Source organism: Enoplosus armatus, chromosome 23, assembly GCF_043641665.1.
Source record: "Enoplosus armatus isolate fEnoArm2 chromosome 23, fEnoArm2.hap1, whole genome shotgun sequence".
Taxonomy (NCBI): domain Eukaryota; kingdom Metazoa; phylum Chordata; class Actinopteri; order Centrarchiformes; family Enoplosidae; genus Enoplosus; species Enoplosus armatus.
In genome coordinates this window covers 4,599,305-4,611,036 of record NC_092202.1, presented here as the reverse complement: position 1 = coordinate 4,611,036, position 11,732 = coordinate 4,599,305, and the positions used below count along the sequence as shown (strand labels likewise).

The 11,732-nt window shown below is 42.5% G+C and overlaps 1 protein-coding gene across 2 annotated transcripts; it reads right to left on the bottom strand.

Annotated features, from left to right (window-relative positions):
- Positions 1–1,641: 1,641 nt before the first annotated feature.
- sf3b2 (splicing factor 3b, subunit 2) lies at positions 1,642–11,027 on the bottom strand. 2 transcript variants are annotated; one of them, XM_070929742.1, is made up of 22 exons: positions 10,897–11,027; positions 10,385–10,431; positions 9,915–9,965; positions 9,254–9,484; positions 8,817–8,867; positions 8,393–8,480; positions 8,065–8,159; positions 7,708–7,816; positions 7,411–7,508; positions 6,886–7,140; positions 6,594–6,716; positions 6,410–6,490; positions 6,047–6,274; positions 5,773–5,922; positions 5,515–5,604; positions 4,837–4,944; positions 4,625–4,732; positions 4,051–4,193; positions 3,477–3,578; positions 2,932–3,031; positions 2,478–2,669; positions 1,642–2,018 (listed from the first exon to the last, which is right to left on the bottom strand). In XM_070929742.1, the coding sequence occupies exons 1-22, from the start codon at positions 11,024–11,026 to the stop codon at positions 1,947–1,949; spliced, it is 2,652 nt and encodes an 883-aa protein (XP_070785843.1). In that variant the 5' UTR covers position 11,027; the 3' UTR covers positions 1,642–1,946. The 2 variants fall into 2 exon arrangements, with proteins under 2 accessions (XP_070785843.1, XP_070785844.1); XM_070929743.1 differs by lacking the exon at positions 8,817–8,867.
- Positions 11,028–11,732: the final 705 nt, after the last annotated feature.

Sequence of the window (11,732 nt, the reverse complement as noted above, 5' to 3'; positions counted from 1 at the left end):
GCAGATTAATTGTCTGTCCATTAACCAATTGTTTAATCAATCATTTCAGCTCTAATACAGTATAATGTTGAGTGTTGATTGCAGGAACAAACAATAGCAATACACTGGATGGGTGTCTCTGTGGGCAGTATCATTACAGTCTGTCTCCCACACTGAACCAATGAGAGTGCTGGCAAACAAAGGTAAGACACGCTTCCATGCCAGGAGATGATGTCATTTACTCCAGAATGGGCACGCGTCCCTCTCACAATGGTGTCACATTGAAACAACAACAATAATAATACCTGCTACAATCATCAGCTGTCCAACCAGCCAGGGCAGCTCTGTAGTATTGGCAGCATAGGTGCTGTTGTGTTTTTAAGACAGTAAAAGCCTTTTGAGCGGACTGTTGCTCCCTGTGTGTGTGTGTGTGTGTGTGTGTGTGTACTAGTGACCGAGTCAACATGCGGCTGCTGCAGCTATTTGGGTCACTGTGCTTCCGAGACGGTCAGGTGACTGTCACGTCCAGAGTCATCTACTGCCCCCTAGCTGCAGCAAGGCGCGCTGCAGCTTGCTGTAACGCAGTGTGCGTGTTTGTGAGAACTAATGAGTCATGACTTAAAGGTCTGAGGCGCACACCCTCACATCCCTCACGCACGCGGGGGTGCTCCCCTGACATCTTCGTTTTGAGCGGTTACCGTGGCAACAAGATAGGTTATGTGCCTCTTTATGAAAATGAAAGATTACTCGCTGTGGCAACACCGAAATTAAACTTTTTGGTTTTAAATGTCGTACATTTTACCACATCTTAATTCATTTAGGGGGTTATGTGCCAGACGATTTCTTGGCTCTGAGCAGTTGCCAGGCAACAAGCTGAGTTTCCAGGAAGTTGATGCTCCAAGCCAAGAAATAGTCCGGCACATAACCCTGTGTAAAATGGTTTATAGTAATTTTAACACTTCGGTTTTTGGACAAATTAAACAAACAAGATTTATGTTACCACTGGACAGAGCCAGGCTAGTTGTTGTAACACTTGGCAAGAAAGCAAGTAAGCGAATTTCCCAAAATGTCAAACTATTCTAATACAATATCCAACCAAACTGTAAAATGACTGATTTAAAAATATAATCATAAAAAGGTTCAGTTACATTTCCTGTAAATATTATCTCCCATCATTATGGTCTAAACCTTTCAAAGCCTTCTCCATGCTGCCAGAGAGGCACAGTAAGTTTTAGTGGAGAATATAAATGAACTTTTAGCCTAAAAATGGTTAAACTTTAAGTTATTTTATCCTAAAACATGACAAGACTAGGACAGCACTCAGTCAAGTCAGTCTCTAAAGTTTTGGACTTCCTTTGTTTTTTGGTCTCAAGCTCGTTTGGACTTGAACTTGTACTCGTCTTGGACTAAACATCCGTGGTCTTGACCACACCCCTCATCAGAGTCAGCCTTAAATCCTCAACCACGTGTAATATGTGTTCACTCGTACGGACATACTTCAATGTCCTAAATGGTAGCTAATGCTAAGTGAGAGCTCCTTTTCCTCCTTACGGCCTGTTGTCACTCCGCTTGTGACTGAATCTGCTGACTCAGATTATCTACTGTAAGTCAGCACTTACAGTAACTACCCACAAAATGGAAACCTGGGTTCAGCTGTGAACTCTTGTCATCACTTCATTTATTTACAAAAAAAAACAAAACAGAAAAAGACATTGGTTACAGAGAAAAATAACCAAGACATAAAATGTAGAGTCAAACAGAGGTCTGATTACATGACATGCGTCACAAATGCATCGTCTTTATAGTTAAAAAAACCAAAAAGGAACGTGTGTTTACTGCTACTAGTCTAACAGATGATTGATGTTGCAGTCTGCATCCTCCGAAGTTAAAATCTGAGCACGGCTCTTCCTCTTTCATTTCCTGTTGTGGCTCATTATCTTGCAGCGCTTCGTCTTGGCGTTTCTGCTCTAGAACTTGAACTCTTTGTATTTCTTGGCACCGCCTCTCGTGTCCTGTGGCTGGGCCTTCCTCTTTTTTTGCTGTATGGTGACGAGCAAGCAGAGAGAGATGGGGGCGGGGGAGGCAAGAGGCTATTAATATTCAAGTGTCACCACAAAGGGAAAAGTGAAATGACTGTAAACCACGCTGCATTAACAGCCTCCCACTTTCCTTTAGTTTATAAAAAAAACAAAACACTTGAACTTGTGGTTTTTTCCTACATAACCGGTTTATCATGTGGGGCTTAAATAAGACCGACTGTTCAACGTTTAGTGATGCAGCTGCTCATCTGCTATTGAGCAAAGGACAATCTGTGTTTCCGTTTAAACCAAAGTCATACAGTGCAACTTTACAAAGTAAAAGCAGCAAATTAACAATTTGAATATGCTGAATAAATAGTGTTTTATCAAGCAGGAAATCAAGAATAGAAAAAATGTACATTTATTTATATGAAGAAGGACTATAACTTTAATAATGGCACTGATTTGGTGTCTCTGTACCTTCTGTTTGGCAGCGTGCTCAGCCACCATGTCGCTGAAGTCCTCTTTCTCCACCTGGGCCTGCTGCTCTCGGACGTGCTCCTCGTACTTCTGCGTCATGGCCATGGGGTCCAGCTCCAACTCCTCCGGAGCCAGGGCCACCTCTACGCCCTGGGACTCCTGCCCTCCGCCCGCCTTACGAGCCGCCATGGCCTGAAGACAACGAGAGGAAGAGGTTTAAAGCAAGGCAACATACAGAACATTGCAGCGTTTTTATTTCTTTTTATATACGTGTACGTGTACGTGTACACACACACACACACACACACACACACACACACACACACACACACACACACACACACACACACACACACACACACACACACACACACACACACACACACACACACACACACACACACACACACACACACACACACACACACACACACACACACACACACAGTCTTACCCCTGACACGTCGTAGATGTGTGTTGAGGCCATCATGGCGGCTCCTACGGGGCCAGTTCGTCTCTCTGGGAGCACTGTGAACAGCTGTGGCGTCTCATTTCTATGAGCACAACAAACCAATATATTTTATTAGTCACTACTCATCATACATCCAAAATAACAGGACTGTGACTGGTGGCCACTTCCAGCTTTAACTTATACTGACCCTTAGAGGACAAAGTGTCTTACCATACAAAATACCTATGAACAATAATAATACTTCATAATAGTACAGAACAAATAGGATTGATCCACTAACACTTGTTGTGGGGCAGTAAAAGTCATTTTATTAAGATTAACTGACATATTCACTTTATTTTATCATGTTAATGTTGCATAAAAGTTTTTATTTTTCATATTCTAAGCTCTTTCAATAACCCCATTAGCTGGAAGTGCTCTCTCTGTTTCAGGCGTGTGGTGCTCCCAAAGAGCAGGAGCATTGCTGTCAGGAGTAAATGGGAAATTAAAACAGCAGCATTGTGGTGACAATACAGAGCGACACTCACCCATCCATGGCCTCCTCGATCTTCTTCTTCCTCAGCTCAATCAGCTCTGGGGTCTCCATGCCGGCAGGCACTGATGAGAAGCCTCCGGGGGTGATCAGCCCGCTGAAACACACAAAATGAGATACAGTACATGATGAGTTTATCCATGCGTGTCCGTCTCCATGAATGCATCTTTGTGTGCTTGTATGGATATTATATAATTTAAACCTATAGGCAGAAATAGGCCTCTCATGTATGCATACACAAAAACCCCCACAAGCAAGCAAATGACACAGATGGACAAGGACATGCACACAGAAGTCGCAAGTCAAGCGCCTCGTCCCAACTTAAATTCTAATCAGACCTGGTGCTTTTATCTGAAAGTTGATTTTATAATTGCATATTAATTATGGCAATGTCATTGTGTGTCTCAGCATTGATGAGCATGTAATGAAACATTTAACGTTGCTGCTCATTTCAAACAATGTGCTGTTATTGGCCCGAATTCCAGTTCCAGGAGAAGAACCTCTTATTTTGGAATGAGACTCTTCATGATTCATATGATGTGACTTCTTGATTTAAGTGATTTCAGTACCTGTCTGCTGGTGTGAAGAATCCAGTTTCGTCCGGTTTCTCCTCGTCGCTCTCCTCCTCCTCCTCTTCCTCTGATGACTCCTCATCCGAAGGCTCCAGTTCTCCCCACGGTGTGTGATCCACCTCCTCCTCCTCGGCTTTGGCCTGATCACGAACAATGACACACTCGTCCATAAGTCTGGCAATTAACAATCTGGGTGTGTATTGTAACAAAATGTATGACGTACAAGGAAACACTGGTATACCTAATTTAATATACCAGTAGACTGGAAACATGTCTGTCAGGATCACCAGTGTACCAATGATATCAAATATATTTTCTCTAATCCTGCTTGCTTTCTAATCTTATTTTCATTCATTTTGAGAAATGCAAATGAAATTGCATTTGTTCATTTATTTCAGCTGTGGCTTAAAAGAGGACACAGCCAAAGAATGGTGGCGATGATGTGCTGTGTACATTTCCAAACTTTGCCAGGAAGAGGAAGCACATCTTTCATATTATGTGAGATTTACAGTTTCTGCAAAAAAGAACAAGAACGCTGGTGTGTGAGAGAGAGAGGCGTTGTAGTCCTGACCTGGAAGTCTGCAGCATTGGTCCCAAACACGTCACCGTAAAGAGGTTTGCCCATTTCATCTACTGGCGGCTTCCCCCAGCCTCCGGCGTGATAACCGAACGTACAGTTCTACCAGGCAGAGGAACAAGAGGATGAAGAGAAACACACTAATTTGAACATCTTTGCTGAAGTACAATAATATAAATTTGATTATTATTGTATAGTTGTCTTACGTCTGGGATGGGGGAGTTGAGTCCGGGGATCTTGAGATTGGGGTAGGAGGGAGGGGGGCCGTACCTCTGCATGGCTATCAACCAGGGAGGAGGCACCTTGTGGGCGTTCTGGGGAAGACGAGACACTGACAGCGTTAGCTCGCTGTCCCGCACCATTTTCTCACTGGATGTTTTAAAGCAGTAGAGGGTGCAAAGCCAAAATTATTCTATTTGGATCCTTTGTGGAATACTGGGCTTATTCTCAGAGCTAAAAAGATGTTCAACATTCATTTGTGCATATCACCTTTTTAAAAAACAAAGACAAGCTGCCCGAGTACACATTGTATTTTATAACTGTCATTATCTCAGCTGTTGTGCTCCTCTCCTTGTTACCGTGTCGGTAAAAACAAGTCTCGTCACGTCTCGTATTACGGGGGAGATTCATTTTCACAGCCTGTACATTTATACATTTCACAGCAGTAACAGGGAGAGCGACACGATAATAGGGAAAGTGACACAGCAGCAGGGATAACAACACAATAAGACAGGCAACTGGAGCAGACATGTAGATATATATTGCCCAGAACTGGAACCTCATATTATTTAACATATTCTGTAAATATCATATTTGGGTATTTTTTGGGAGAAATGTTTTTGTTCAGTAAATTCACAAGAAATTATAATGTTACTGGATCTTACAGGTCCAACTGGCATGCCCAGAGCAATACGCAGCTCATCAGACAGATCACCCGGCTTCTTTTCTTTCAGACGAGTTTCAAACTCTTTCCCCTGCAGAGACACAAAAACACACACAGCAGGTCACTTTGTGAGCCTATTGGGTGATCGCAACAGAACAAAAATGAACAAAAATAAATTGAATGTCTCCCAACAGGATATGAAGAGTATTTTACTGAAAGGTAAGAGACATGTGAGTAATTATTCTCAGGGATCAGGTACCTCGTAGTAAAGGTCTCCGTGGATCGTGAGTTTGGGTTTGATCTGCCATTTGAAGAAGGCGTCGTGGAGCTTCTGGTAGTCGATGTCGATCTTTCCCATTTTAGGACGAACCTTCTCCCTCATTTTGGTTTTCATGGTTTTGGCGTCCTCCTGTAAACGGAAAATGAAAAGAAAAATGAAGAAGCTATGTCTGAAATCCTCAGTTTGTTGTTGATAAATAGAAAAGTTGAAAGGAGCGGCTGGAAAAGGAACAAATGTCTCTCTGGTAACCCACCTTCTCCTGCAGGGCCTCCCTCATCTCCTGGATACCAGTTTTCTTGATGAAATCAGGCAGCTCAAACGGCGGCTTCTCTATGCCTCTCTTGCCCTGCAGATACTTTCTTTTGAAGCACCAGTGGCGGGGCACTGGCACCGTGTTCCTGGTGGCCTTTAGGTGGACCAGCAGCTTGGGCTCCTGGGCCGTCACGTCATGCATCTCCACTACATCTGGACGAGCCACCAGCTGGAGCAAAGAGACAGGAAGAAGAATGAGGTTATTGATAGCACTGAAACGGCGTCAGCAGGGTAAAAGAAATGAATGATCACTCTCATTCTGTGTAATCATGAGTAGTAATTATGGCCATTAGCCTTAATTTACCTGTTTGAGTTCAGCCACAGTCAGCCTGTTCATCCTCCTCAGCTTCTTCTTTGAGAGTTTAGGTACATCTGGTCTAATTTCCTGTACGTGAAAAAAGGAATCCAAAAGTTTAAGTTTAAACATTTAAACCAGCAGGATTTTATTCTTTCTGTTCAGCTTTCCAAACAGATGGAAAGATTCAAACCTCGTCACTGTCGTCGCTGTCTTTCCTCTCATCCTCAAATCCTTTTTTCCGCAGCACGGCTGTCTCCTGCTTCTCTGCCTTCTCAGGCTCCTTCTCCTTCTCTTTCTTCACATCGTCAGTCAGCTGGGAAAGACAAGGAGATTGCTTCATTAAAGCAAAGCAAAACAAAAGCAAATGCAATAAAACAAAATATTCCACAAAAATATTCGCCTGTCTTTACAGCCTTCTGCGGAAGGGAAATTTAAAGAACATTTCGTTGCAGTACAGTGAGTCAGTAGTTCTCTGTAGTCACCTTGAATGCCTCAAAGATCCTCTTGAAGAAGATGTAGTTGGGGTCGTAGATCTCCGGCTCCTCTGTGATGTACTCGATCTCCACCTCTGACTCCTTCTCCTTCTCCTTCTCCTTCTCTTTCTCCTTCTCCTTCTCTTTGTCGCTGCCCTCCTCCTCCTTCTTCTGCTGCTGCTGCTGCTCTGCCGCCTGCTCCTTCTTCTCCTGGGCTCGCTTCTGTTTGCTCTTCTTCTTGCGGTTTCTGCGTCTGCGGTTTTTCTGAAGGGAAGGTTGGTTCATGAATTCATAAATTAGACTTAATATTCATTAAAAACATATATGTCCCTATGCACTTGTTTATCTTGGCAGGTACAATGGGTGATGCCCTGCAAATATGAATACACAAAGAGGACTGTATCACTGAATCAGCCTCTGAATTACCATAATACAATGAATAGAGTGCTATAGTAACAACAAACAACGGAAATATCACATGTACAGAACTGTAAAGCTGTGTCTTACAGCTGTGTAGCATTAATAATGACTTACATCTTTCTTAGATATCTGGCCGTCATCGTCTTCTGTCTCAGACATGACTGGTGCCGAGGAGTTCATGTCCACCTCTGCTCCCTCATCATCTTCCTCCTCTATTGACAGGAAAAGATAAACAGAAACAGACGAATCAGATTATGAATTCTAATGCCACCACATCTAAACCGCATCCCAGTGTCTAACCTTCCAATGGACAGACATTCCAGTAAAAAATAAATTATTATCTATCTTCTTCGGCATGCAGAGCAGCTTTAACTGTCAAAGCTCAAACAGAAAAGGTGCAGCTGTACTGACCTGCGGGATCGGTGAGCTGCTCCTGTCTGATCTCCTTCAGCTGGAGGATCTTCTCCAGAGCTTGAGGGATCTTGGGCCCACTGACGCTCACCTCCTCATTCTGCCAGGGCTGCAATGGAAGCAAAAAAATTTGTGACTAAGAATGCAACAGAAGGAAAAAGAACAATCACGTCCCAATAAACACAAGTATAAGCCATATTTATTTATCCTGCAGGTCCTCACAAATTGTGTGTGAACACTTGATACACTTTCAAGAGGCAAAAAGTTATGTCTAAAACTAGTTGTGTTCTTTCTAAAAATACAAATACTCCGTGTTCAATCTACTGTTGCAAAAATGCATGAAAAATGTCTGCTTACCTCTCTGTTATCTTCTCCTGGGGGAGGTGGCACTCTCTGTTTCTGGGTGGGCATCATACTCACCCCAGGAGGCAGCGGCCCACGAGGATCCAAACCTGCAGAGAGAAGTAGTTCATGTGATAAAAGTTTGTTACTTCATCATCATCATTTACACCAAACGTGATAAAAACAAAAGTCAGCCTTCAGAGTGAAACCACATCTATTTCTGGAAATGTATTTCTGTTTTACTGAAGAATGAAATGGTGATATTAAAAATAACTTCTTATGGGTGAGGCAATGTGCAGCAGGAATAAGAGATCTGAACATAATCACTACATCACCAACATACCTCTCATTGCGCTGACAGGGGGCATGGCTCTGGGCCCCCCCATCTTAGCCATCTCCTGCTGACGCTCCTGTTCCAGCAGCACTGCAGCCTGATATACAAGAAGGGAGGAGATGGGAATTTAATACAATGTTAAGGACAAGGAGTCGAATTGAGGGTGTAAGAACAAAAGAAGAGAAAAAAAAAGGGAGAGTAGAAAAGGATGCCCTAACGGTTATGATGGGATTATTCTAAACTGTTATAATTTGGAAATGTACAAAAATCTTTTGTTTAATGATTTTTGTGACACAAAAGTAAATTAAACGCACAACAAGAATGTTTCCTACGGGTTTTAATTAATTTTTCAAATCTGAAGTAAAGTTCTATCCATTGAGCCATTATCGCTCAGTGACTTAATCTAACAGGTGGACTATCTTCATTGTCTCACCCTCTTCTGCTGCTCCAGAAGGTCATGTTCATCCATGCCACGGGAATCACCCTGTGATACACAGAAACAATGAATGACTGAGCAACAGTCAAACTAAAAGTAACCCTGCAGTTTTTTCTATATCTTGTCCTGCATTTTCTTTCCCAAAAACAGAAAGTTCTTGTTGCATTGCTCTATAGTGACTGAAACGTTTATCTGGCAGCTTTCGCCTATAAGTGGGGCGGTTGGGTTTTGTCATTTGGATTCTATTCAGAGCAGATATTTTAGGTTGTTTTCGATAATTTGTGTTCCTTGTTTTGACTAAATATGTTTTTTTCCCGTTTTTCTTAATCCTACCATTTCACCGAGGGCTTGCATCTCAGTGTTGTGTTTGTGTTTGAAAGGAAAAGCCAAATGCAACAAGTAGATCACACAGTAAACCTGTGGTCCACCCTCACCTGCTGCTTGGCTCTCTCCTCCTGCTGCAACACCATGGCTGCTCTCTGCTGAACCATCTTCAGCTGATCATCCTGCGACAGGCCTGGAGGGGGCAAACCTGGGGGCTCCATGCCCATGTGGATGCCAGGTGGAGGGGGCCCTCCGGGCATCATGCTCATAGCCTGGAGCATGCCTATACCAGGAGGCATGGGTGGCATGGGCATCGGGGGCATGGGAGGCATACCTGGCATCTGGAGAGGAGAATGGTTTTATCATATAATGAGGAAGAAAACAGCAGCTGTACAGTTATATGTAAATAACCCCTATTTCCTTCCTATATCTTTCATTGCTATTTTGTCAAATACCAGCGCCTTTGACTATAATTAGTCAAGATGATGACACAAGATAACAAAATGACAGCATTTCTGTCCCCAGCGTTACACGTTCAAAATAGGATGTTAGATGCAAATATGTCATGCAATTCAAATATACAACATTAGTTGGTAATAGACACTAATTAAATATCTTCATCATACCCAGGAAATCTGGGGGATCCAACAACAGTATATGTAATCACACTCAAACTATATTTCAACATATAAACTAATAAGAGAGCAACGTGAGAATATAGTGCATAAGAAATTGCTCTTCCATATTTTCCATTTAATAAGTGACATTTACCTGGGAGCCCATTGGTTTGTCATCATTAGGTTTGCTGAGGAGGATCCCAGTCTGCAGAGAGAAACGCACACGTGCAAATGAATGAATGCTTTTATGTTAAAGACTTTTAGAGAAACAGCATCTGAGACGTTGATTGTGCATTGCTTCATTAATTGCATTCAGAAGGTTGAGGTCAGAAGAAGCGACACTAGCCTCTCTTAACAACTACATTTGAAACATGCATGAGCAAGGCACTATGTTATCGCTATCTAGTCATGTGTAGTTGCAAGGTGGTCAACAATACTATACTTGAAGCAGACTGCCCTCACATACACCTGGGTTGTAGTTAAGTAGCTGTTGAAAGAGTACAGAATGTGCTTTTCCTAGCTAGTTACATGTCAACACTAACAGGTAAAAACACTCAACATCAGTACATGGGAAATGCTGTAATATGGTTTAACTAAAGGCACTGACTTTATAGTTACATGTACCTGTATCATGTAGCCCTTCAGTCTGTCAATCAGCTCCTCTCTGGGACCTGAAGACCGACAAAAAAAAACTTAGTTCAAGGAAGACATATGGAGTCCACTGTTAACAACAGTCATGAGATAACATTGCACTGCACACTTCTATGACTGTAAACTGTATTTGCCACACTAGTTAAGCCCTAATCAACATTAAACTAACTACCAGAGAAGTTAGCTAACGTTAACTCTAACAAGTGCTTACATGCCCCTTTATTGAAGTTAGCCTACAAGCTAAATCAATGGGCTACTAACCTACAGGACTTCATACATGTGGTGCTTTCGACTCATTGTATTGGTAGATTGCTTGCATAATTAGATACCGAATATGTATTTCAAAGAGTGTAAACACACAGCAGGCCTAGCTTTAGCTTATTACAACGGAAGTGTAGCGTTTTGCTAGCTAGCATTAGCAACTGACTAGCTACTGACTAGCTAAACACAACCGTTCTTCCACGGCGCTCTCCGTCTTTTCTTACCCATCGTGGGCGCTCCCAGCTCCGCCAGCTTGGACTGAAGCTCCGGGTGGCTCCATGTGTTCAATGCCGCAATAGCACTCCCTAAATCGGACGGGAGGGAATCGGTGCCCGGTGGTCCGTCGGATGCCATGTTGAGATTCTCTCAATGAAACAACGGCGGCAGCGGAAGACACGCGAGCGGCGCAGAACGGGACTAGTGCAAAGCACGACGGGAAGTACTCCGCCGCACTCCCTTCTGGGACATGAAGTGCAGAAGGAGGACCATCGCATTTACAAATTATAGCCTCTTGATGTCACTGTTGACTCCTTGAATCTTGCTTGACATCCCTACATCAGAATCAGAATCACAAATTATCCCGTTCTCAGAGAAATTATAATGAATAGAAATAAGAAAAATAAGATGCATGTAAAAAATATGTGCATTCTACAACAATATAGATGACAATATATTAAACAATATGTATACCATACTGTAAAATATTAATTTGCAAGTTACAGCAGTAAGATACATGTTGTGGAGTAATAAGGACAATATTTCCCTCTGAAATTAAGTTTACAGTTGTTTGAAATATATGTTAAAACTTTATCTAATGCTACAATAATTCCCTACAATGTATGTATGTATGTAAATGTAACCTAAACAAGACTGAACTGCTTTATCAAGCAGGGTATGCTCTAAAGACAACAACTACATGAAAGCACAGAGTGTATAAAGCCCTCCCTTCCACTGTACTGTAGTGTGGTTTATGACTAGCGGGCACTGCGCAGGCGCTGTGGAGGGGGCGCATTAGTTCCAATAAATCAGATGAGAGGCAGCAGGGTGTTTCTAAATAATA